We start from the raw sequence: 27,491 nt of genomic DNA on the forward strand, positions 1-27,491 counted from the left end.
GGCGGCGGCCCCGGGAGAAGCGGCGGGGGGGGAGCTCCGGGCTGGAGGCGGAGCGGCCTCTCCCTACAAATCCATTTGGGCATCCATAAACTCCTGTAGAACCTGTGGAAGGGTTCCTGTAGACCGATAGGTTCTGTAGGTGCAGCCCAGGAAGCCGCAGCTCCTGGCACCCGCCCGGCAGGAGCGTGCGTCTCGCCCTCCCAGCCTGGGCCAGCGTCTGTGCCAGAGCAGCGCAGGGAGCGCCGTGACGACACCCAACTGTCCCTTACTGCCGGGCTTTAATCCCCCTCCAGAGACCTGCAGGTGGCTCTGGGAAAACCTACGGGTTAGGCCGAGGTTGGACAGGGACCATCCAGCTCAGCTTTTAATATCTATGCTTACATGTATAGGGAAGAAAAATAAACGTGCTCAGGACAGCAGCAGGACTCGGCCTGGCAAGGTTGGTTTCAGCAGAACTAACCTGCACAGAAGTGAGGAGGAAGATTCCTAAAGCTGAGATTCACTCCCTGTCAGGTCGTGGTTTTATTCCTAGCAGGAAAGGCACACGGGTGCCTTAAGCCCACCTCAGTGCAGGAACACACACGGCGAGCGTGCGACAGCCCTCCAGTACCTAAGGAAAACAGGCCCTGCATCCTTAGGTCAGGGACAAGGATCTGCAACGTCACTTAAATGTTATTAAAAACACTGCTAACTGGCCCGTTACCGTGTACTAAAGTGAACAGTGACATCAACACAATCTCTGTCCTCCTCTGCTCTAAACTTCACAGGGGTCAAATCCTTAAATCTATTGCAAACTACTATAAAGTTTAACGCCCCACACTGATTTTACTTGTGTCTGTAAGTGCTGGGTCACCTCTCAGCTAAGGGAAGAGTTCCCCTACCCAGACACTGATTTTTCATTTTTTACAGTTTGAGATAGCTATAAGAAAGCACTGGCCTTTATAGTAAATTAAGTGTGTAGACTTGCACCAAAGTCATTACTGTAAGAAAATAGCTACTTACTTCAAGAGGCTGAGCCTTCAAAAGAAAAAGAAATACAGTATTTCAAAGGAAAACATAATCTCTCAAGCACGTGCACTCTAGAGCAAGCTTCACCCGTCACGGGATCAGCAAAACTGGGGGCATTGTGCCAGTTAAGATCAGTTTAACAGGTCTACATACCCTCGGTCTTATTTAAGGACAGCGCTACTGGAGGTTTGTTAAACTGTCCTGGGAGGCACACGCTGATCTCGGCTGTTATGCTAGAGCACAGGCACAACAGTAAACAGGCAAGGTGGCTTCTTTTCCAATGGAAACACAAGGCAAAAGTTTAATGGTTCTCAAACAGACTACAACAAAGGCTGCAGGGAAAAACATTTTATTTCCAAGCAGATTACAAAGAGCAGAGAATATAAGAGTAAAATTAAATTAAAAAAATAGTTGAGTGCATCTCTTTAAAATGATTTGTAGTGTGAGTTACTCACGGGGCAAAGCTACTGGAGAGTTCTGAAGGTCACTTTGCAGGATGCCAATCACATGTGCTGTTTAGACCAGGGTCAACACGGGAGGGACAGACGAGACGTTTTTGCATATAGGCTGCACACTCATTATCAAGCGAGGCTCTGGGCTGCAACCGGACCCTGCCTTTCGGAGGCACCCCCTCCACCTTGTTCTCTCCTGCAGTTCCCTCTTGAGCTCTAGACCCAGTTTATTGCTGCTTTAAGTGGGTTCAATCTGCCTCCCCGTGCCGAGGGGCGCAAAGGAGGACGCAGAGGAGCAGGCAAACGTGGCTGAGCCCCAGCTGCACAGGCAGAGGGAAGCAGCAGGCCGCGGCACAGGCTTTGGGGCAGCATGTCAGTAAGACTTCCAGAAGAAGGTTTGCAGATGCTTCTTAAGGGAGGAAGATGCTCGAGTTAGCACTGCCAGCAGTTCAGAAGGGTGGGTTTTTTTGTTTGTTTTTCCTATGCATTGGCACCATTGAAATGGAAAAGGCTAAAACAGTAGGATAAGGTGCATTCCCTGTAATAGAGATGAGCAGCTCCAGCAAGAAGACGGGGGAGAAAAGCCCCATATAGGGTGGAAGACGGTTTATATCCCATTTTAACAGTGGTTTAAGAGTCCAAACACTAATTGCAAGTCAGTCACCATGAAACTTGGATGAGAGCGCGGTTTGGTTAGTGCAGAGCCAGTTGGTGCCTAGCAGCACTCAGCCAGAAGAGGGAGAGGATGAGAAAGAACAGTATGAGGAAGCCTTCCACCCCAACAGATGCTCAGAGGGCTCTTTTCTACCACTCTGGGGCTGTTCTTGTCGCTGCATTGATGGCCTAATCCATTCCAAACACACCAAGGCAGACGGTCGCCTCCATACAGCTGAGGACACGACTGCCTCACTTCCTGCCCAAGGAGCCACAGTGTAGAAGGGATCCCGTTTAGGGATTTATCCCACTGCTCCAAAGCCAAACAGTGTGGGAACTACTTCAGGCCTAGTCTCCTATCTAAAACCCAGGAGGTCTCTAGGGTGAAGCAGCCAACGGAGGGCAGCCCTGTTAAGTCACATAGAGGCTGTTCCCTTCACTCGCTGCTCTGGACAGGAGGGAAGGGCATCCCTCTCTCGCCTGCTCTCCTGCTTCAGCCATCACCACTTAAAGAAAATGCTCAAACCGTCAAAAGTAAGTGACAAAATCTAATGGTGCCGCAGACAAGGGTGCAAGAGGCTACGGGTTCCCGCAGGAAAGAACGGCTGTGGATGTCTGGAGACGGGACAATGCGCGAGTCTAAGGTCAGGATGGGAGACGCTTTACAATAGTCAGTCACAGTCCGCCTTCCACAGCTCCTTTCATACCACGGAGACAAGATGGGCACAGTTCACAACCAACAATGCAGGGTCTCTAGTTTGCCTCTTCTCAGCTTTACTTTTGAGACTGATGCGTTTCCAGCCTCTGTCTCATACATCGCAAGGGGCACGGAGAGTTCTTGTTCGGTATATACACGCATACAGCAGCTAGCGATTTGGCACTCGTGGGGCCGAGGTGGGACGCCCTTTAAGCAGCAGTCAAACAAGCTGGTTATAGGAAAGTGTTAAAAAGCTATTTTACATGTTTGACTGGGAACGCTTCCCAGCGCTTGGACAGCAACCCTAAGCCACAGCACTCTTCTGTGCTACTCTGTGCACGTCTTCCTATGAGTCCCTAAAAGGGAATAGATCATGTTCTTCACTATCAAAGAACATAGTATTTATATTCTAGAAATACTGTACCTTTTCAGTTAGCTCCAGAGAGCCAGACTAGAAGCCATGTCCAGAAAAGAAAAATCCTTAAGTCACAGTATATCGATTGTCTCTAAAAATAGGGAATGAAACTAACTGTGGACATCTTGATGAGACAGTACAAAACAGTACCCCAGTCCACTTCCAAGTCGAGGAATTCATCTCCTATAGATCACAGAAGAACGAGAACGCAATGGAAACATTTCAGTTCGTCAGGACACCGCCAGCCATTCAGAGACCTCTGCAGCTCGCTGCGTGTCCAGCTCCCCTGCTCTTACAAGCTCTGCTCCTCCAGGTGAAGCAGCAGGCTTCCCCTTCTAACACTGTAGATCATTTCACTGCTATAAGGAGTAAGGGGACAGCTCAAGCTCTATTTTCTAGCCATTTTTTGCACAATGCATTTTTGTTTTCCCAGACAGCTCTGCCATCATCACCCACTCAGCCCTAACCCCAAACTGCCCTGATGTTCTGGCCACGTTCAAGCACAATAGGCGACTACCACGGCCACCTAAGGAAGCGAATTGCACCCTTGGTACCTGGCAGACGGGTTTAAACCCTGCTGTGTTACCAGAGGAGCTGGACTGAGCTCAGCGGGACCCAGCTCCGCATGCAGAACTGCGGAGCACACGGGGACGTGGGCACAGGTGCTTAGTCTGCAGTTGCTCTCTCACTGTCACATCTCTGTTCAGAAGACAGGACAAACTGCTCAAAGAACGGGAAGGCTGCTCTGTGCAGGCCCGCTTGGCATCCTGAGCAACAAGAGACAGCGGGAGCTGGCTCCTAACCGTGCCCTCAATATTTAAGTTAGGGCCAGAGATGGACGTTTCAGCCACTAAAATATGGGGAAAGGATTACAGAATTTTTGCAGCTTTAGAAGTACTACTGCTCCTGACGTCGCCCTACCCGGCGGTGAGCGATGGCTCCTCGCAGCTGACCTGAAGGGGAGGCTACGTTGCCAGCATTGCACAGCACTGCGCCCTGTCCTCCTAACATACCCACTGGGACGTGGGTACCATTTCCTATTTCCTCCTCCCATAACTGAGGTGGGAGACGAAGCTCCAAGTTTGCTTTAGAGTGGAGGTACCGGGAAGCTAGTTGCTCCCTTCCCTTTGCGCATGTATTTGAGCACAGCCCTAGGCAGGGATAAAACTGCTCCTCTTCACAACCAACTTACACACCAGCTTTCTCACAAACACCAGTGTCAACACGAAGCCCCGCAAGCCTGAAGCCTCTCCAGGCCCTGGCTCTTCCACACGGATTAAGAGCAGAGGCTGGCAGCTTTATGGCTACTCCCAGAGTCAAGGTCTAGCCTAACCTATGTAGAGATTTACACACAGCAACCAGGGAGGGCAGACCTTCCTTCACGAGACACACAGGTGCTGGTCAACAGAAGCTTCAGAAAAGTTGCTTGCCTGTACACAAGTTTTTACTGTAGTATATATTTATATATATATATATTTATTTTTTGGAATAGGGGAGGGATATAGGAGATGGATAAGCAGGGAAGACAAGTTCAAGAAGCAGAGTCACCTCTCCACATCCAAGAGGCTGGTGGCACAAACAATAAGCCTGGCTAGTGACCTCCCATTTCAAGCACAACTGGCTACCTGCTGGCCTCAAAAGAGCAGACTATTTGTTAATGATATAAAATACAGCAACCGTTCAAGATGCAGCGAGGCTGTAAGGGGTGGGGTGTATGATCATGAACAATGCCCGAAGCTACGTAGCTGTGTTTCAAACGGTGAGAAAGCTCTTACATGGCAGGAGGGAGCCACGTGCTGCTCCTGGCAGGCCTTTTCCTCTAGCACCCCTCCTGCACGCAGCTAGTGCGGTGCACCTGCAGAACGGGGAGAGGAGGATTTACCTAGGAGTGAAGTCTCACACGCTGGCCACAGAACACCAGGACAGACCGAGGGCCTGAGCCGGTGCCGCAGATTCCACATTCCTAGCCTGACACTAAGCTTCCATCAGCAAGCAGACGTCCAGGTCCGTCAAGAGAAGTTAATCCCCTTCTACCTTCCTAATTTGCAGGGTGAAAAGTCCAGTGGACTCAAGCTGGAAAGCACAAACAGGGATGAAAACAACCAGATTTTGCATTCTGATCTTGGTATAATGCCCCCCCCCCCACCCTCACAGCTCACTCTTCCCCAAATAAAGACACATTGTTCAATGGCATGTTGAAAAGACGTGCTCGTCATTCTTAATAAACAACTAGAGTAAGAATACATAAGAGAAACAGGGTGGTATCTTTATATGATACACAAGTGTATGTTACAAGAATTCCATCAGGCACAGGAGCCTCAAGGTTTAAGGCCTCAATGTCAGGCCAAAAAAAAAAAAAAAAAAAGTGTGGTAAAGTTTGTACTTTAACATCTAAAAATGTCACTTAAAGGTCTGAATAGAAATCATTGGGCTTTTTTTTTTGTTTTTTTTTTTCTCTTATAAATCACAATTGCAGTTCACTCTTTCCTCTTCCTTCCAAGATAACAGCAAATTAATGTCCGAGCACAAGAAAAGATATGCCTGCCTCTCCTCCACTGGCTGGGCAGGTCCATCCATCATTCTGTGCCCTCTAGGCTGCACAGGCTCCGAGGAGACAGAGGCCCCAGCCATCCAGGCCAATCCTGTAGTTCATGTTTTCTACATCATGAAAAAAAAAAAACCAGAGTCAACCAGCAGCCTTCCACAGCTCCCAGCTTGCAGGGGATATGCAGCCTCCAATGGTTCCAACAGTTTGGTGTGTTGGGTAGGATACACAATGGGTAGGTTTTCCTTTAGATTCTTTTAAAGAGAAGAAGCCTAAAAGGGCTTCATAACTACACCAATAAAAAACCAAAAACTTAGGCATCTCCTTTAGTGTAAAAGTCTGTACAATTTATCTTTGCTTGTCCCTCCCCGTCACCCCATCCCACCCCTTCTGAGCCAAGAAGGATGCCTTAGTGCATGGTGCTGGCATTAGCCACGGCAAGAGCTTCCTGAATCTCTCGTATCACCAGGATCCGGGTGAGCATCTGCTCCATCTGCTCTCTGCTGATCGGCTGGATGGAATACCAGATGGGGCTGTTGGGGGCCACCACTGGCTCCGGAGTCAAGTAAAACGTGTCATTCCGGCCTTTCACACTCTGGGGGCTGCGTGAGGAAGATCAGAAACAACCAGACTAACAGCACGTCCTGGGAGAGAGCCCCCCGACGTCCTCGGCCCCGCTTCACAAATGCTGACAGGGAGCAGCTGGCTGCTGAGACACGCACAGGACCTTGTGCAGGTACTTACTCCAGGGACAACAGGGGTCCCAGGGCTTTTAAGCCAATGACAACTACAAGAAAGTATTTTTTTTTATTTCACACTAACGGGTATAGCAAATATTTGACCTTAAATTTATTTCTGAGTAAAGCAAAAATAGGGTGCTTTTACACCCAGGCTAGCTACAGAGCTGTCCATGAAGAGGAACACATACATTACTGATCACAATCATAATTTGGACCAAGTCCTCTGCAGCTCACTGCTATTTCTGAAGTGCTTATTTTTGTTTTACAACTTAATTTGACTAGAAATCTAATCCGTCTCAAGCAGAAGACGCTTGCAGATGACTTGCTTGGAAGTCACAGGCAGAACAGTGAGCTTATGCCAACACAGCCCAGCAGCAGTACGAATACAAGATTAACAGCAGCCAGTTCACAAATCAGCATTTGTCTCTGAACACCAACGTCGCTCTGGTTACATTATTTATACAATGACAGATCAAACAGCACCCTCTCACATCAGTGCCCCCAAACCCATCTGTGCACATTTAGGGAAACTGCCAGCAGGGAAACACTGCCCTGAGAACCACAGCAGCTCCACGATGCCGGTTACCCCAGCCACCAAGCGAGCATGCATCGCAACGGGCGCTCTCACCATTTGAAGAGGTAGAAGTCATACAGCTTTATCGGGCATCTCAGGGGGTTCTCCGGATTCTCAGTCTGCTCGGCATACATGTCATCTGTAACTACAAACGAAGCCCCCCAGCCACAGAGGTCAGTCAGGTGCTCGGCACGAGAAGCATCACAAACTGAGCAGTGTCAAGGGGCCTCAGCACTCGGAAGGAGCTTCTTACTATGCAACAGCTGGCAAGAGGTGCAGTGCTGTTCCCAGGTACAGATGTTTGGTCTTATTTTTTGAAGAATTTGCTTTATCCCAGGCCCACTGAATCCCACAGCCCATACCCATTTTTACATTTCTCTTCTCTCTGCTCCCAAATTCAAAGCAGTTTCACTACTGAAAATGCAGCTTTTGAGCCAGGAAAGCCTGGGCCCGTGCCCCTGGGAGGGCAGGCTATTTATGTATGGACTCCATATGCGGGTTCACACAGAACCCAAGTACTTCCAGAAAGAGAAGTCCTCCCAGAGAAGTTTCTCCCCCTGTTCTAAAACACCACATCCAATTGCACCTTTGTCCACAGAAGCAGAACTAGAAGAAAAAAAAGTTATCCTCTGATCTCAATGAGTCCTGCATGCCTCAGACAAAGCATAAAACAAACTTAGTGCTGGAAGGTACTAAGCGCTCTCAGAGTGAGCATAAAGAGAACTGCCAACTACCTTTGGCCTCGTAGGCTCTTGTGCCCCTACCTGGAGATAATTTTATGTCTCTCCAAGCCCAGTAAAAAAAAAAAAAAAAATTCCAAAATAAAACTTCCACATACTACCTTTCTGGCCTGTCTGGTGTATGCCAGGAGCCTTCAGATAGCGGATACTCGTGCTTTTATCCTTGGGATTAGAAGGGTTCTTCTTGGTCTGCCTCAACACCTTAGAGAAGGCCAACTTCATATGCTGGTCTACTGTTTTCAATAGGAAGTATCTGAGCAGCAAGATGAGAACACAGGACATTCAGAGGCAAGCAAAAGGTAGCAGTCACAACAACGAGGTAGTTATCTCCATTCACCATGGGCCAGATGAGCCCTCAAACCAGCACTGAGCTAGACGCTGCTCCACCACAAACGCGTGCAACCGCCAACACTTCCATTTCCCCTCTTGCTAGCTCATTTCCTTGTTGTACTGCAACGACTTGGCCTGATGGGGCTGCAAGAGGACTCTGTGTACAACCATTCAAAAACTCATAATCTCACCTGATCTATGGCAGCAGCTTCCTGCCAACCCTGACAAGGTATTCAAAGTTCCTTTATTAAAAATTTGAAACAAATAAACAAATAACCCCTTATCAGCACAACTTCTCTCCCCCTCCTGCGCACAGAAACCCAAATACTTACTTTGTATTGAAAAACATCAGTGTAGTGAGCAAGGTGGAGGGAGAGTGAGCTCCTAGCTGCTTACACTCCCACAGCATCTCTTCTGTTACGTGACTGGAGAGGACGTAACCTGCAATAGCCACAAGTCAGCATCATGCCAGGACACAGTTACTGCAGGAACTTGGCAGCATTTTATACCCTAAGTGTTAGACAGCACAGGAATCTTAAAGGAAGGAGGCTGAGATTTTTTTTCAGTGTCAATATTCACTACTATGCAAGTATTTCCTTAATATAGGCACAATTACAAAGGACATATACATATGTCAGCCTCAAGTTATAGAGAATATCCTCCTGCAGCATGTCTATACATCCCAAATGAGACCAAAATAAATAATGCACTCAAAAGAGTCTTTTAATTAATGGTCTGACTCTAATGCAGAATGCAGATGCTCCTAATCCAATAACATGTGAGAGCAGGCAGGGCAGTATTTAAAAAAAAAAAAAAAAATCAACTCTTGGCCCTGTGTGCAGCTTTAGTCAGCACACGGTGCCAAGTGATGTATTTGGACACATGAGTAATCCTTTGATTCTCAGATTTTTTTTTCCCTTTGTGTGGAAGAGAAACACTATCCTCCAAATACACAGATAAACAGAAAAACAGACATCAGTATGAACTCCACAGCCTGGGGAATGACAAAGCACAGATCAAACGGCCAGCGGGGAAACAAAAGGATTCCGAAACTCGGGGTGCTACTTAGGCATCAAGTCTCTAATGTCAGCTACTTTTCTGAACACAGCAGTGGCTTCTTCACTGACATCTAATCAGATCAAAGGGAATCAAGTCAAGGAAGCCAGGTTTCTGCTCTCCTAAAGTGTGATTCCTACTCCAGTTCTCATACATAACCCTCAAAATCCGTGTTTTCAGGAACTGATCCCTCCACCCCTGCCACTATCATCTTCTAGACACAGGGTTGAGGGGAGCTGCATCTGACTGCAGTATATCAAACTCTAAGCACTCACTGTTTCTCTCGTGGAAGCTTAGCTGGTCCTGGCGACTGTATCCATCTGGCTACATGACAGCACCACCAAAGTGACAATACATGCTACAGGCAAGATGTATTAGCACCTGAGCTGAGGAAGCTTGATTCAGATCTCAAGGCTCAACTCACTTCTGAGCAAGACAACCTCCCAACACCACAAAACTCCCACCAAGCTGCCTTCTAGTGGATGATAAATGATAAATAAGTCCAAACCAGGATAAGGTCTAGAGCGTGGCACATGAAATAACCCTAATATTCATTGAAGTTATTGAGCATCTCTGGGCATTGTCATAGGGAGACACTAAGCACTTTTGAAGGGTTTCTGTTTGGAACTACACTCATGCTGTAGTTCATTTTCAATGCCCCAAACCTCAGAAAAAAATTGAAGTTCTTAAACAGAAGCTCTTACCAAGAGGAGAAACACGAGGCTGTACGTCCTTAAGAACTTCATGCAACCACTCAGTGAACCGAATATAGTAAAGATCTGAGAAGATGTCATCTACTCGACCATTTTCAAAGAGATACTGGAAGAGATTCACAACACAGGCCAGTGCAGTGGCAATGAGTACAGTCTTTTCAGGCAAGGCTTTACCCTAAGAGTCTGTTTACCCAGTTATTTAAACACTTTACAGAATAGCACTGAAGATCCTAACATCCTACCCTGGAGAGTAGGAGGATGCTTGTGCTGAAGCCAGTACAAAATAATTAACCTTGATTACTGTGATGGAAATGGTTAGAAAAGAAGGAAATACATCTTAAACCAGAGCTAGCTGGATTTCACATTTTAAATGCACTCACTGGAAGTTATTTTACACAGCTGTCTGGCGGGCACTAAACTCTTTCAGACTTTTGGATGAGGACAGGCATGCCTGGCTTTCATATCAGACTCTGTTCCTGCAGCTCTTCCAGAAAGGACACTAGCTTTGGCAGCCCACATTTCCTGGACCACATAAAGATAAGTTTTTGCCTTAAACTTCATTTTCGCCATGCTACTGAACTCAATTATTAATAATTCTTCCCATTCTTAACCCATGAAAAGGTGTCTACTAAGTGGATTTCAGACTATTTGCACTTAAAAGCTGTTTAGCAAACAGTTTTTTTTTTCCCCTTTATTAGGCTGTTGAGAAGCTCGATAAAAACCTTTTTTTTTTTCTCTTCTTTTTTTCAAAAAATGCTCTTCACACATTCTGACAACGTACACTGCTCTGCTGCACATGCAGCTGTCCTCCCACCTACCTTCTGAATACACAAGAAGATATAGTAGAGGACATCTGGATCATAAGGTTCACCATCACCATTGCGAGCTTCCCGTGTCATTAAGCAGAGACCATAATTCAGCTCAGCTACAGCTGAAGAGATGAGATCTTCCTGGAACCTCAGCAGCTGACGCCCTGGAAAACAGAATAAAGCCACCTAAAGAGTTCTGATTTTCCAGGCGTGCTATCCCAATTCCCAGCTTCACCACTCTATCCAGGAGGTTCAGTACCATCTCACTTGCCCAGTATAATACTGAAAGCTTAAATAAAGCTTAGATTGTCAGAGCTGCTAGAAGACAAGGGCAGGAACACAACAGAAAACTCTCTGCTCTGCCAACTGCATGATGAGTGGCTCTTCTCTCCACACCCACAACGAAACGCTGCTCTGCAGCAACAGAAAAACAGCCCCTCGGTGCTTGCTCTGCCAATCTGGTGGCTACACACAACCACTTTGTTCTTTTGTGCATCACAGTCACTCAACATCCCTTTCCACTGCTATCAGCCTAGGTGCTCAAGTTGGCTTAGCACAGAACTAACCTCTTTCTTTAAGCATGTAGCTACAGTAGCCAGCTACTAATATTAAGTAAATCAAAGCTAAGCTTAAATCAGAACAATCACTTTTGAAACAGAAGGCTATCTTTCCAACAGAGGGTTTAACATTTAAAATCTTGGTCACGGTCTAATCCCTACTTGAAAAGAAGTAAAGGCAACCTTGTCATGACACTTACTTCCAATAGGTGCTAGCCTGTTTTGGGCTTCCTTTTCCAGCTCTGCATTCTTGGTCTGCGCCCAGCTTTTCCAAACTTCAAGCCCTTCTTCTGGCTTCAGAGAGTTTGGAAGTAGAAGCTCCGGTGAAGTCTGCGGCTGTGGCTGTGGTTCAACTTCAGCAACCTGAACTGTTTGAGCCTATGAAAGAAATTATTTATGTTATATATATACATTTTATATATATGTACACACACACACTCCTTGGTATGCAACAGCTAGACAAAACTAAAGTCACGTAGCACTACTACCTCTAGCCCCAGGATATCAGCCTTTTACAACACTCTCCTCTGAAGAGAAATTAATCCAAGGAATGCAACTTTTGCTGTCTAACCTGAATAGTTCCTTATGAAATAGTATTTGTCTCTCCAAGAACATTGTTGGTTTGAGTGGGTCTATTTGTCATCCTTTAGTGAATCCGTTCACCTTGCAGTCACCTTGCATTTAGAAATCTTGCAAAACATCACGGGAGACACAACAGACAAGACCTCTTCTTGCAGCCATGCAGAGAAGCAGCTAGCCTGTACCTTCAAAGGCAAGGATCTTTATGGGCTTAAAATCCTCTCAGGAAGAGACTTCTGGTCTCCTCTCAGAGAAACAGATGATTTTTCCAAGATTTTTAGAGCTGTTTTCCCTGACACCTTCCTGTTGGTTTCAGCTCACACCAAACCACCACAAAAGGCCATCTCACCAAGCAAGAGCAGCCCAATGTCCCTTGCAGACAGCCTCGAGGGCTGGCACCTAGACAGCCTGGCTGCCCCAGCTGGGAAGAGCAGCCAGGCGGCACCAGCTTCACTGGCCTTCACTGCTCTGAGCCTGGAACCTCAGCCTGAACCAGGCTCCAAGTGCGCAGCCGTGCGGGATGCTGCTCATAACCTCCCCTCCCTTGGCCAGCAACTGCAATCTCTTGGTAGGATGCAGGCAGGATGATGATAATACTGCACACAACGGGCACACAGGACAGATATGCTGCACAGCTTATGGTTGCCTTTCACTACGTTAGAATTAATACCAACAGGCTGCACTGATGCATTTCCAGTACTGTTTGCAACTTTTTAAAGAAGTATAAAGCAGTAACACCCTAGATCATGAGCATGAAAACATGTTCAACTGAAATGAAATGCTCTCCCAAACCACAGAATCACTGCTCAGACAGACTAGTAGCTGTACTGCAAATAGCTAATAGGTCTTCAGACTCTTCGGAAGTTTACTTTGCAGCAAGACCTCAGGCCATCAAGGATTACTATGTCAAACAAACTTATTTTGCAAGCACTAACGGCACCTATCCAAAAAGAGCAACGAGACCTATAGTTGCATTCACTCTCTGATGTCTGCAATAGCTTCTCAATCTTGTACCAAAAAGAAGAGTCCCATGGTTATCTTGACTAAGATTAACCTGAAATTTTATACAGCCCTTAGTCAGACAGCTAATCATTCTCTTCAGCTCCCCTGAACGTTACAGAGGTGGCAATTCTTTCATCAATACACAGTTTTCCTTTCTCTTTCTTAAGATCCACCCAAAAAAACAAGGCATTGTTTTAATAAGTTATATTTTTGGCTTTGATACTGCCAAGTCAATTATTAGCGAATGTTGCTCTGACAGTATCAGAAACTATAATGATATGTAGAAATTTTGGTAATGTTTGGACCTTACTTAGTATCACAAGCCCCAGCTGAAGCAGCAGTCTCAGACAGGAGCTTTCAGCCAGATCAACTGCCTCTGATAGAGTTTTTTTGCATCAATAACAGTTTTTTTTTTTTTTTTTTTTTTTTTTTTTTTATTTTTCATAGCAGTCTCTGTGTCACCAAAAAGGTCTAACAGAGCTTCACAGAGGGAATATTTGGAAAGGCTCACCTTCATTTCAACCAAACAGTTGGTGACAATGCTCAATTTATCAAGAAAGCTCCCATCTTACAGAGGACAGGAATTTAAGGGTGAATGGACATCTCATCTTTTAGAAGCTAGGTTTGTCCCTCGATTCCTCTCCTGAATGCTGTCTCATTGCTCTTCTTGGAACAGAGAGCTTTCCAAAGCTAGCCTTCTCCTTCAGCCTGACATGGCATTCGCCCATAGCTAGCTCATCTATGAGCATAGTTTAAAGGCAAGCAAATGGGCTAGAGTGAATTCACTGAATTAGCAGTTGCTTAACTGACTTACATTTCCCACAAATAGGGCAAAATACTTGCCCAAGTTGGCAGCAGTTAAGCTGACATTGTGGCAGGAACCACAATGCAGTAAGAATGAGGTAGGAAAGAGTTACTGGAAGAACAACACTCATTCCATGGCAACATGTCAAGATTCTCATGATATTCCCACTGTAGCACAATGCCAGAGGACAGCGTGGGGCAAGGAAGGAACTTCCTTCTTGGTCTTGCAGCTGACAGGGACACTCCCGAGGAGTTGGATGTTCACCTATAATAGCTTTCTTTTCTTCCTCTTAAGAGGAAGGATGGATGCCTCCTGGACTTGCATGTCTATTTTGGGGGTTATGCAACACCGACTACTCGAGGGAATAGTAACAGGAAAACATCTGATATCTAAGAACTGTGAACCACTGCACACAGGGATCACAGCCCTGGAGAAGCTTTGTAAGTGACATTAGAGAAATACTACATGCCACTGTAGAGTTCACACTCCAGGAAGTATTCTTTGAATGTGAAGCTCTTAAGATAACTTAGAATAAAGCCTAGAAATCCTGTTTAGTAGAAAGGCAAAAAGTTCCATCAATTTAGTTTGGTTAATTAGCTGACAGTGATAAAGTAATCTCTACAAGAACAATAGAGGACAAAAGGCTCTTTAAACCACGCACACAAAAACAAGAAAGACACATCTACATACGGCAAGGCCCAAAAGCTGCAGCTGAAAATACAGCTTTATGAAAGAGGCATCCAGCAACTGAAAAGAGCTCTACAGACGTAAGGAAACCTTTCCACTGAAGAGAGACACTGTAGCCCAACACGATAACTAAGTTTTGAAACAATCAACTGCGACTAACTACAGCGATCTCCCTTGTGTCAATGCTGACTGATGAAGTGATGGGCATATACACCATTATAAATTAATACAAAGCCAACAGTGTTGCTTATAAATACAAAGGAATTTATAATAACTCTTATCATTTATGCTTGCAGAAATCATTATTTTCATCCCCAACCACTCAGGGGAAAAGCCTGCAACAGATAATCACTTTTGACTTTTTGTTAATAACCAAAAACATTTTTTTGCACATATAAGACAGGTCACTAAGAGCCCTAATTATTCAAGTCTTAAAAGGCAGCTTAAAATAACCTATGGCTTACAGAGAGTAATAAAGTCTTGAAAAAACAGCAAAATTTCACTGCTATGTTTGCCAAGCACTCTACAAAGAGGTGCTTACTCGCCACTGCTCGTTTCTGTTCTTGTCTCACAAGCACTTACTGGAAAAGGGACACAACATTACAGACGGATACATCATATACATATAGCATATGTACAAAGTTAGCTCCAACAGTCAGATTTCCACACCCTAAGCACAGGTTTGCTAAGGTGCCTAAGTGCTGCTCACTAACCAAGGAGGACATGACTGGTATCTGCACAAAAGACCTTTTGCTGCAGTCGTCCCCACCTTTCCACTGCAATCCCTAGACTAGCTCAGCAGAGCACTGCAGAGCTCAAGGGTACCTGCCACGCAGAAGTGAGCAATGAGTTTATATTTACTTACTTACACTAGAAAGATCTCCACAGAAATCTCTTATTTCGTTTCTTTTGCATCCTATAATTATGTTCCAACATTAATACGGCTCAGTTCTACATCTATCAGGAGTCAAATGCCATATGTCACATCCAGAATACTGGGATGAGACACATCTCTGCTTCCCCCTTACCAGCTGACCACAGATATCTTCTCTCCGTAACATTTGCAAATCATTAATCAAGGCCGGGGACCAAGAAGCAGTTCAACTTACCGAGCAAGTGACTTGCAACTGCTGCTGCTGCTGTCCCTGCTCCTGGGGCGTGGGCTGCTGCTGCTGCTGCTGCGGGTCCCATATGTGCACTGTCTGTGCCGTGTTCTGGTATGTCCCTGCCACCGCCTGCACCGCCACTGGAATGTGGATGTTGCCATTCATAAACTGCGCTGGAAAGAGCGAGTTAGCAAGAGTCTGCACCACCTCCTCATGCGAGTTCTTCACGACGGAAGTACTTCCCACCATCTTATCCTTGTCGTCTTCCAGCTTCACGGTCGCCAGCGTCGTTGGCGAGCCGCTGACGTGGACGGCGTTGTAGGCCTCCTGAGGGATGGCGATGTGGGTGATGTTTTGCTGCTGAAGGTCACCGCGTGGTTGAGCAGAGTAAACGGGGATGGTCCAAGTCTCTCCAGTGGGGCTAGTAATGGTCCCAGTGGCACTGTACAGGTGGGCACTGTCCACTGTTAGTAAGTCTGGCCTTAAAGAGACATAACTTTGCTGCTGGCCCTGAGGAATGGCCAGCACTGTGGCAACGGGCTGCCCTGAAATAGCATAGGAAACAGTAATAGGCATATCCACTTTGCGTTTCTTCACCGGCTGAAGGACACTAGCAGTGCTGATCCGCCGCTCTCCCTCTCGCGGAGAGCCTTGCTGGGAAGGTGGAGGCGAGAGGGCCCCAACGGTCTGGATCTGGATCTGCTGGCCACCAGTAATGGCTTGTCCTGCCACGAGCTGGGCCTGGATCTGCTGGTGCTGTATGTGTTCCTCCGGGATCTCCGCAGCCTGGATCTGCTGGGCAGTCTGCACGTGCTGCACTTGGATTTGAGCTGCCTGCAGCTGAGACGGGCTGGGGCTCTGCAGAGATTGACTCTGTATTGTCTGGGACGCCTGCTGCTGCGCCTGGCCCTGGATCTGCACCTGCACCTGTATCGGCTGCTCTGAAGCCTGATGAACAGCGAGCTGGGGAGAGAGCTGCTGGGCGGAGACCTGCTGCGGCGACTGCTGGACCTGGACCTGAACCTGCAACAATACCAAATGGGCCATCAGAGATGAGCAAATGTTGATGATTTAGCAGTGACATCCACCAACGGGGCCCATCCTTGGCACTCTCTGCTCCTGGCCACTGGGGCTCCGGGTTATGATTCCAAACACTAACCCTCCACCAAAGAGAAAGTGAAACCGAGTCACTAATGAGTGACAACACAGGCAGAGTAGATGTCACATTTGATAGTACTGCACATTTTTCTGCTCTTCTCTACAAAATAGAGCAGTGCCTGTACGATTCTCCCATTCTCAGAAAGATCTATGGGCTCATTCCAACAGACTATATCCCTGGGAGACAAAAGACGGTCTCCGGAACTATCTGCATTGCTGCAATGTTATTTCAGCACAGGCCTTCCTACAGCAAGTCTTTAAGGTCATCTCTAATGCTAGTATCTTGCTAAAATGTTTTCAGACTCTGATCTGAACACAGCTCATTTTAGTTTGGGGCAGGGGGAGACAGGGGCAAACAATACCAACAAGAACTACCACTCATATCTGTACATTGTAGATGCAAGAAAACTCACCCTTAATCCCAAAGTCACCTCTAAGAAGTCTTAAACTTCTAAAATATTTGCAGCCAGTTAACAGCTGACAAAGAGAAAAAAAAAGAGGAGGCTAGCAAAATGCACCCTTGCAGACCTTCATATTTTATTTATATATATATATGCAAATTTTGAAGACTCCTGAAAACTATATGCAGTGTTCCGTAAGTCAGATAATGTGGATTTTATGCAATTTCCAGCAAGGTAACAAGAAACAGATGACCTTGGGCCAGCATGACAGTTTAAAAAGCTGCATCAATGAATGAGTTGATGAGGTAGTTAACTGAAAAGGATGAAGTCACCTACAGGACACACTATTTAAGTTTGATTTTGATGCTTATATCATACTGTCCTACCGATGAGCCAAAAAAAAAAGTCCAAGTATGTGTCTTATCTGCAGTGTGTTTAGAGAATCTGCACAGGCTGACTAAGAACACCTTAGAAATCACCTTTATGCATAGACAATTCTAGATTATAGTTCTGCTACTGCTTTAACATACACAGTGCTGCCTCTTGCTACCTCAGCCTAAGTGAAGACTTTCAATTCTTACTGCTAGCAACAAAAATAGTCTGCTCCTGCACTCAATTTTATCTTGCACGCACAACTAGAAAGACAGTGGGCTTAAGCATAAGGCATCTGCAGAACTAAGAACAGCCAAGTTGAGATTGCATTTATTTATTTTATTCTTTTTCCTTCAGCTTTCAGATCCTAAGCTATCTGTAAAATCCATGGGCAAATTGCACTACTTTTAGGAGGTGAGAAATCACGACCTCAGGCCATACAATACTCCCCTAGACATAAATCATAACCACTAGAACTAGGATTTCTTGCTACTGCTTTTAAGTTTACGCAGCACTATCGTTGATACCCAAAGAAAACCCAGACCCAAGCAAGATGAGAAAGCCAGATTCAATGGGGGAAAAAAAAAATACACATACACACACAGGAAGCTCTCCATACTGCAAGGAACTATCAATATTTTTAACTACAGGTCCAGAAGAGTTAAATTTGATAGAAGTACTAGATAGAAGTTAGACAAACTATTAGCTTGGAGAATCAAAATCAGCAGAAGTCAGGGCAAAAAAAAATAATGCTTTCACACGTAAAAATGACTGTTTTATAGGCTTAAAAGTAAATCTTTTGTTGCATTAAGCTCAAAACTACATTCTTCATAGGACATGTAAAGAAAGTAAGTAACTCCATGAGCCAGGAACAAATAAAGCCTAGTTTCTAAGGTGTTTTTTATGCCTCATGATTGATAGACTAACTCCAAATAAAACTTGCAAGAAGAATATTCATGTCTGCTTTGTCTAATTCCCTGTTAGACAGAAAATCCACACCGCAGAACTGCAGCTCTGAAATAATTAAATTTAGAGAATTTGCAAGCAAAGGAAATCTCATCTGTGGATTGACTGGATTATTTAGCATTTCCCAAAACCTCACTTTAATTGAAATTTCTCTGCTCACTAGGATATTCATACCAACTCTCGCCTGCATGGATTTTCCAGCATCTAACCTGCCCTAGAGAGCCAACATGCTCTCTTAGATGCTTATTTTCCTGAACAAGTCTTTGTTTCCTGAACCCACGTTGACACTAGCAAGTAGTACGATACAAAAAGAACAGATTCTCAGAGCAAAGCCAAATGACCTAGTGCCCCCATACAAGGCATTCCAGGAGATTTCACTTCATATTGACAGGCTCATTTTCCAGACCAGACTAGATCTCTCTGCAAGAAGATAACCTCTTATGGCTTAGTTTCATCCGAAGGGAATCCTCACTGACAGGCTCCAATCAGGAGTGGTAAGCAAGGGGCAGGCAGCAGAGTTGATCTTTTTGAAGTGAAAAAAACCTTCAAAAAACCCAAAATTATCCTAGCTGCACCTCAGACTTCTGCACCTGAGCAAGCTGGCTGAAGGACAAATAGGTAATGACAGTAAGAACAGCAATCTCAAAATTTGCAGCCCAACTTAAAAGAAATTAGGCTTAAAATACACTTTCTCTAAGAACTGTCCTAAGTCAAAGTGATTCCTTATTTAAAAGATTAACACTGTAATAAAAGGCTCCTTTTTACATCTTGCCAAAGTTACCTAACACATGCATACACATATAAAATAGATCTGTAATACAGTAGGTAAAAACACTGATCACTCTCAAGTAGCAGGAAATGTTGAACTTGTTATACAACTGCTTTACAGGAAGTGCTTTGCTATCTACCAAAGTAAACAAGGTCTATGGGGAGTGTACAAGTCAACTGCTCAGAACAACTGCCAGACAGACACTCACTCTATGTTTTCCCTCCGCTCGTTCATCAACTTCTGTAAGATAATTCCACCCGCCAAAAAAATATGCCTTTTATGTGTCTGAACAGTTCAACATCAAGACTATGTTGTCAAGATACGTACTGGGGCAGGATTTAGATCCAAGACACTTAAAACACATTAACTAGGGAAAACAAAACAGCTCCCCTTCTTAAATTTCCATGCCGAAGAAGGGCCATCTTTGAACACCCTACTCTACAACCATACTTTGAAGAGACAAACTCAGACCTAGCAGCTAATAATAACATTTGCAATACTAATGCATTATTTGGAGGCTTTGGAAGATAAATTAAAGAGAGCTCTACTTTTTGTTAGAAGAGCGGCTAAATGTCAGAACTAAAGTGGGAGGCTGAGGAAGGAGAAGGCCACATCCAAAGGGAAGCAAAGATATTCTTGGCAGAGTCAGAGAAGAAAACTTTTCTTCCGGATTACTTAAGTACATCCTCCCCTGCCTTACTTTATTAATATCAGCCAGCTTCCTATAATGGTCTGATGTCACAGAAAAGAGATTGGGAAAAAAAAAAAAAAAAAAAGGCAAAATTATCAGTTAACAACCTAACAGTTTACGCGAGTATTTAACCATTCTCTGTACAGGTCTGTAGTCTTGCTCAGCTGCAGCATCTTCTCTTAATCCCAGCCCAAAGAGCTCTTGCCATCTAGCCAAAATCTTCCTAAAGAGCTGGAAGTGAGAATCTTCTCTGTGTGTGCTGTGTCCAGACCCTACTCTCTGATGTTCTTTCTGCTAAATCTGGGGAATAAAAGAGGCTCATGAGCCTCTGTACAAATGCCCTATTCAGTAAGCAAGTCGACATTAACACCCTTTCACCCCAGCATCATCAATTCTGTATGAGCTCAATGCACAAGACCAGCTAGCAACAATCTTGCAAAAGGCAGAACCAGGAAAACTCTTACTTGACTGGAGCAAAACACAGCTCTTCCCAACTAGGACAGCATAAAGTACATCAACTTGGGATCCAAAGTTGCTTCTCAAAATTGATAATTGCACCACTGTGATACTGGCCATGGAAGGTGCTCCAAGACACTTGAGACTTGTGCAAAACTTAACCAGACAGTTCCATCTACTCAATTTTGGGGTTAACAGTGTCTGACAAGAGTCTGTTGAACCTTATCAACAAGAGAACCCTGAAGTGTTCAAGAAGGAATTTGAAAAGTATTCTAAAGTAGTTCTTCGAACATAAAATTTATTTTCCCAGGATAAATAAAACCACCATGTACCGCTGTCATTTGTCAACAACAAGATTCAGGATGAAACCTGAGCACTGTCTGTCTATGATCATAAGGTTGTCATCAGCACTTGGAGCTGTGAGGCTACATCCAACTAGTTATATTATTAGTCATCTTCAGCACCACCACCACTCAGCTAGACTTCAGCACTTTGGTTTTCCACTGATTTGCAACTGGGTTAACAGGAACTACGCGGATTATCGTGTCAAGTACTGGGATGACAAGTCTGATGACAATCTAAGAGGTTTCAGAGGATGAACCCAAGTTTCTCACAAGGTAACACAGGCAGCAGTTCAGCAAACAAGGTGCAACTGTAAAAGTAGCTCAATAGCCAAGCTAATATAAAACAAACAAAAACAGGATGAAAGACTTTGTTTTCGGCTCATGTTAGTCTGCAGCTGACTTCCTCATGGTCCACATCCAAATTCTTCAAATTTACTGGCTAAGGTTCTGTGGCAGTGTAAATGAGCTGGGTCAGACACACTGCTCTGGCCATCCCAAAGCTCTAACAAAATCAACTTGGTTCAAGCACCAGGCTGTGTTACCATTGTCACAGCAACAGTCTGGAGAGGGGCGAATGCTAAACCCAGGTTTTAAAGTTAATCACATCTCGATGAGAAATCGTGAAAGAGATAAGAACATTGAAGCTTTTGCAGGGAAGGAAAGACACTTTCTCATCTCAGACCTTGCCAAACAGCAAGGCCCATTCATTTGCTTCAAGATAACTCCAGACAGTTGCTGAAATCTATACAAGCCCAACTGCTCTGATGATACCCCAAAGCTGCTGTCATATCTAGTACCAGGTTATGCTATGCATGGATTTGGGAACAGACCAAAGGAAGCTGCAAAGCAATAAAAAATACTAATTACGGTGTGTACTCACAGGCATGAAAGCAGGGATTTTAAAGCAGAGCCACATCAGAAACAATGGGGAAGGGCAAGACAACATTCCTTTGGCAAGCTGTGTAAGGGCTGATATTTGCTAAGTATTTTTCATAGTCCCTAAAGCACAGACCCTTTAGTTTAGAAAATAGGTACAGAGCTCTGGCAGCAACACTACGGTTATTTTAAAGAAGGTCAAGTTCTTTTTCCTAGCTTGTATGATATATGACCTCTCTCCCCATCTGCCTTAAGAGAAGGTTTCAAAGGGTCAAGTCTGAACTTTGAATAGCTCTGGAATGAGGCAGCAGTAAAAAAACGTTGTTCCCTGTGTTTTTATTTTTAAACAAGTGCTTTGATGTCTTTTAACATCTTCAAAGCTAAGGTACTGATCTCAAAAAATAATAATAATAAAAATAAGAAAATTGCTAACTCCTACTTCTAAGGAAATTGATCCTTTTTTGGTCTGAAAATCTCTAGCTAGCGGAACCAGAATCACCCTTGTCCGTTTTAAGAGTCATGAAGAGATCCAGTTCATCCATCCATGCTTTTTATTCTCCCAGAGCCAAATGACACAAGTTACTGTAGGGCATCGGGTCAGAGCAGGAACAGTTAACATTCATTTACTTTTTAGGGAGAATAATTGCAGGTGAATTACTCTGTGAAACAGATAACTAACTCCATCTTTACCGCAGCATGTCAGTATGCATGTGAGCTGTTAACATGTCTATTGTTTGGTGGCAAGTTCACACTATCTCCTTACTGGTACAAAAGGGAAAAGTTCACATATTTAAGCTATAGAAGGGAAAAAGATTCATATCTGAAATGTATGAGAATTACACCCGTCGTAAGGTCCAGTCATTTTGAGACATATAAGTGCCTTAGCAAATGCTCTGCAGGCTCATAAGAAATAAGATTGGAGGGCCAAAGTGGTTATCCCATGGTGTTTTGTTGGTATTTTGTGTGGTTTTCTCCTGGTGCTACATTTGCTTATTTAAGGTTTTTTTAAAAATTACTGTAATGCGTATTAAAAACTGGAGATGACGCATTCCACTGTGCAAACAAATAACCTTCCTTGACACGCACGTATCTTTTAGAATGTCTTTCTTGAAAGATGCCTTCCCTGGCTCATAATAGAATCAACTTCCCCTGTATTTCCCCCTAACTTAAAGACCAGTTCAAGAACAACAACATTCCCAATATTCAAGTGAAATCATTCTAAACTAAGAGTTTTGATTTCAGTAACAAAGTGAAGGATTTGGATTCCATCTACACAACGAGGTAGAGCAACGGAGACCAGCAGGGGGGTATTTATAGCTGTTTCACAGAGTGCAAGGACTTCAGGGAGTTGTGTCCACGCCAGAACTGCCAACCATTTCTCGAACAGGTTACACCACTACACTGCTGTGTATGCTGCTCCTCCTGCAGTGGAGCTCAATGGAGGCAGAATCAAAAGAGAGAAATTGGATAGCAAATTTAGTAAGTGAAACACAGCTGCTTATATATCAAGTTATTGGCTCTAACTCTTCAACACTCGCCTGTGGTTTCAATTTTAATGTTAGCTGGTTCTAAACACTATTTTGTGAGTTAGCAGATACATTCAAAAGTGATTTAAGATGCCTACCTGGACTTGCTGTGGTTGCTGGACCTGTATCTGCTGCTCTTGCTGAGTTTGCTGCTGGACACTGGTTGTCACAGGACATGCAAGTTCAAGCAAAGACCCGGCCACCTCTGTGCTGTCTGTGTAAATGCAGTTGCCACCTTGCTGATACACCATGGTGGTCGTAGCTGTCTGCTGAAACTCCTGCAGAGCTTCAGGCCCCTTGGAAGCAAGGGAGTCCAGGAACTCCTTCATCCTGTGCTGGGGGATTGTTCGCGCTTTCACACGGATGTATTCTTCGAAGGAAATGGTGTTCTCCAAAGAATTATTCATATTGCAAGGTCCTTAGGGTTCCTTAAAAGAGAGAGAGAGAAAGAAAGAAGACAGGTAAACTCTTAACTATAGTACTCCTACTGTGCAATGATATTCCCAACTCCAGTAATTCATTTCTCACACTAAAGTACCATATGAAAACCAGCAAACATGCACAGCCAGATGCCTCGAGACAGATGCTTTAGTTTTTCAAGGCATCTTGTGCTAATACACTTTTCTCTAGTTAACCCTAGGGAAGTCTGAAGGATAACCACAATACCTATTTAAAAGCTCACTGCCACGAGAAGTCTTCCTGTAGCAGCGTATTAACACCCATCAGGCCAGTTCTGGAGCAGGCTAAAGCAAGTCACACTGTTTCAGTCATTCGCAGCATGCAGCATTAGTGACAGCAGCTTAGAAATCAATACCTGTGCCCTGCTCTGCAGCCCCCGAGGTGGGAGAAGGAAGCAGCGAGTTCAGGCAGGCCATGCAGCTCTGTTCTAAGCAGCTAATGGGAAGCACAACGGAAGAGCATCAGATGCGGCGTGGAGCCGCCGCTGCCATCAGGACTAGGACGGCCCTATTGATTTGAGCTTAACAAGCAAAAGGGAGTGAGCGCTGAAATTAAGAGATTCCTCACATTGCAAACGGGACACATGGAAAAGGAGGACTCTGGAAGCGACAGAAGCAACCACAACAGCAACTCTTGATATCCCTTTGTTATAGCAAGGGGTTAGTATGATACATGCCATGCAGGAAAACAAAAGAGACGGAAAGAAAATGAGAGGAGGGAGAAAGAGAGAGCAAAGAAAAAAATAATCACCAGAGAACACGAGAAAGCTCTAGCGTTGCTCTCTGACAACATTCTCCTCTCTGTTATTGACTTATCTTGTTTAAACGCAGAAATCATTTCTGCAGTGAGTATACAGTTAAGGCACCAATTGGTTCTGATACAGGGTAAATATATTTGGGTTATAACTGCTAGCTTCTGCGATGGTCATAACAGATGGGAAACAATACAGGACTACAAGTTCAGTACAGTACTGCACTATCAATATACTACTACTGTACAAGCTGTGGAGGGGCAGAAAAGAATGGCAAACCCTACTACATGTACATTAAGAGTGTAATTCTAAATAAAATAGGTATGTAAAGCAAAACCACTTATACAGTTTTTCACAGTGACTTGAATAAATGGAAACAAGGCAGAAATATCTGATTAAAAACTAGACTTCAGCAGCCTGGTGCAAATGGAAGTTAGTTCTAGGCTCTCAGCAGCACTACACTTAAATGTAAGGGCACTCTAAAAGTTCAATTACAATTCCCCAAAAATCAGGATGAGATGCACCAGGTTAACCACTCTTTCCTGCTGTGTGACAGTAAGGAAAACTCCACAGAAATTCATTTCACTGCTAACGCACCAGACCAGGGTCAGAGAAAACAGGAGTACCAAACCTAAGGGAGCACATGAGATAGTTGCTGATGAATATACAATTTATGGGGTCTTTCGAGCAATGAACATCGCTATATTCTGTATTAAATTACTGAAGATAACATTCTTAAAACATGCATCGCTGCTTAGTGATAAAAAGCATGTGCTAATGGAGATCACTATATTAAATGCAACAGTTCTGGGAAAAACAAAGACAAAGAAAGAAAAACAAAACAAAGCACACTCCTTCCAGCAGTTTTGACAATCCTTTAAGCCACCTTTAAGTGATGGAGTTTAATTAGTTACCCTAGAGTAAAGTTTGTCCACAAGGCACTCAAGAACAAGCTAAGAACATCCCTCAGCTCAGCACTCACCTTCCCCGGCCAAGGGGGTAGCAACACTAGATCAATATTCTGTATATCCCTATAGGACAGATTCTTAGCCTTTTCCCGGGTGACTGCTGCCTATATATCCACATTGGAACCAAAGGAAGAATGACCTTGTTAACGCATCTCCGGTGACTCAGGCAGGGCCTTTATCCAATGAATTCTGCAGCTAAGTGCAAGGAGCTTTGTTGGTTCTTTGAAGGTGGGAAGCGCACACTGAGCGATCAGCTTGCCCAGTTTTTCTGCTTACAGCTTGCAAATACTTGACTCTGGCCCCACAGCTGGGCTTTCAGAAGCGAGTAATCATTTTGCACACTCGCTTAGGGATGCATTAGGGATGCCGCTTTGAGGTGGAAAGCTCTTCTGAAGACTAAGTCCCCAGGATGCCAAGCTGGGAGCCCAGAACACCGCAGGTGCTATGGGATTGCTGCAGTGAGGTGTGTGTGGCAGCTGGCTGAACAGCGTGGACCCACCTCTCAGCAAAGCTCCTGCCTCCTTCCTTGCTCCCGCATTAGGGCTTATTATGGTACAACTGCTCAGGGAATCAAGTCACAGGAAGCTATTTGCTTTCTGTTAATTGTGTCAGGGGAGAGATCACGGAGACGAGCTGGGCCACTGTTTTCCATTAGCCCTAGCAGCCACACAATGCCATCAGCCTGCATCCTGGTAAGACTACGAAGGAGCCTGGCCCTTCAGCTGAGAGCTGCTCCTACACACGCTCTGCTCCTCTGCAGCCAAGGCCAGGAGCCACCAGAAGCCCCAACCCATAAGCAAAAGCCCCGAAGAAGGCCACCATCAGGTGTCTCTTCACCCATCTCTTCCAACCACCAAGGAAGGTGAACACACATATCATGGACTCTTCAGCTACATATCCTTGACTTAGTCGCTTCATCTTAGCTGCTTCTCTTTAGCAAGCATCAAAAAATCAACAGCCTATCAAGACTCCTGCGGGCCTTCCCCTGTGACAAGTTGTTGGAAGCTCTTTCCTTCATCTAGCATGCAGAGTCTTCGCTGTTATTCAGGGTTTATTACACTTGGCATTAGAAGTGCCAGTTACGGATTAGAACCCCAGGACCACCGTGGGGTGGTCCAGAAAGCCCCTGCTCCACAACAACAACTTCCTTTATAGCTTAAAAACATGGAGAATCTGCTCTGCACTCCTGGCAAAGAAAGGAAACTAAAGATCCTACAGGTAAAAGAGTAAGCCGGATTAAGCTGCTTTCAGGATCACCCATATTACTAAGGATAGGAAGCACGGGGGGGGGGGTGCAAAGAAAATCAGGCTGAACAGGCCACTCACATTCCTGACTGTTTGAAGGCTCCTTGGGAATTTTCAAGTAAAACAGCACTTGAGAGAACACTGTGAGGTATCAGATCTAGCTAGAAACTCAGGAAATTAACGCTGTATTCAGAGATTTTAGTCATACTGAGAAGATCTGGAGGGCAGGAGATAACAGTGTTTCTAACCAAAGCCTCCTTTAGGCCCAACGTCACATTCAGTAGGTTTTTGTACTCCACCACACACAGCTTACCACTGCAGTTACTCCTTTTCCTGCTAGTTAATAAATCAGTTCATGCATTCTGGAACTAGTGAGCACCTGTTAAAAGTAGCACAGATCCATCCTTACTTGGCAACACATGTTTTTAATACTGTATTTCAAAAACAAAGGGCACCCAAGACAAACTTTCTTCAGTATAGGGGCATAACTGCTCTCTTCTCAGGGTAAGGACACTTCCCAGCCAATAAATAAATAAATAAACAAAATAAAGTTCAAGAAACTCTTTGGGGGCCATGAGCACACACGGTTAGTTCATAACTCGGACCGAGGTTACTGCAAACACACACACAACTTGCAGCATGTGGACAATCTGGACTCACCAGTCACCATGTTGCATGTATTTCTGCTGCTCTTGTCCTGAGCTCTTAGACTTGTAACGTTCTGGAGAAGACAGAACAAAGAAGCCCTTTCCATCCCCAGTTCCTCTTTATTAAATCCATTTTTTTTATGTTTTTAATCATTTCAGAAATGGGGGGAAAAAAGGGGGGAAAAAGGGAGGGGGTGGGAAAGAAAGGACGAGAGAGGCCATGGTGGCCTGGCAGCGCTCGCTGAGGAACGGCGAGGTGCCGGATCGCTAGGGACGGGGCCGCGCGCTCGGCGGCCCGGGGCGCCGGGCCCGCCCGGCCTGACTGAGGCAGAACTTAGAACAAGGCAGCAGCAGTGACAGGAGCCAGAGTCCCCCCGCGCTCCCCGCCGCTGC

General features: G+C 44.9%; 1 protein-coding gene across 2 annotated transcripts; it reads right to left on the reverse strand.

Annotated features, from left to right (window-relative positions):
• Positions 1–2,038: 2,038 nt before the first annotated feature.
• On the reverse strand, positions 2,039–27,214 carry QRICH1 (glutamine rich 1). 2 transcript variants are annotated; one of them, XM_026052483.1, is made up of 10 exons: positions 27,112–27,214; positions 23,127–23,456; positions 15,473–16,492; positions 11,491–11,668; positions 10,743–10,897; positions 9,916–10,030; positions 8,488–8,596; positions 7,927–8,078; positions 7,140–7,230; positions 2,039–6,373 (listed from the first exon to the last, which is right to left on the reverse strand). In XM_026052483.1, exons 2-10 carry the CDS (start codon positions 23,433–23,435, stop codon positions 6,181–6,183), a joined length of 2,322 nt encoding a protein of 773 aa, XP_025908268.1. In that variant the 5' UTR covers positions 23,436–23,456; positions 27,112–27,214; the 3' UTR covers positions 2,039–6,180. The 2 variants fall into 2 exon arrangements, with proteins under 2 accessions (XP_025908268.1, XP_025908269.1); XM_026052484.1 differs by lacking the exon at positions 27,112–27,214 and adding an exon at positions 23,843–23,904.
• Positions 27,215–27,491: the final 277 nt, after the last annotated feature.

Source organism: Nothoprocta perdicaria, unplaced genomic scaffold, assembly GCF_003342845.1.
Source record: "Nothoprocta perdicaria isolate Ctin4 unplaced genomic scaffold, notPer1 scaffold_9, whole genome shotgun sequence".
Classification (NCBI taxonomy): Eukaryota; Metazoa; Chordata; class Aves; order Tinamiformes; family Tinamidae; genus Nothoprocta; species Nothoprocta perdicaria.

What these genes read in the sequence shown, in the direction of transcription:
- QRICH1 (XM_026052483.1), bottom strand. Translation starts at nt 23,435, where the DNA reads ATGAATAATTCTTTGGAGAACACCATTTCCTTCGAAGAATACATCCGT. An exon ending in TCTTCTTGTGTATTCAGAAG is followed by an intron (nt 10,031 to 10,742) that starts GTAGGTGGGAGG and finishes AATCTCTTCCAG; the next exon opens with TATCTCTTTGAAAATGGTCG. An exon ending in ACACCAGACAGGCCAGAAAG is followed by an intron (nt 7,231 to 7,926) that starts GTAGTATGTGGA and finishes CTTCGTTTGTAG; the next exon opens with TTACAGATGACATGTATGCC.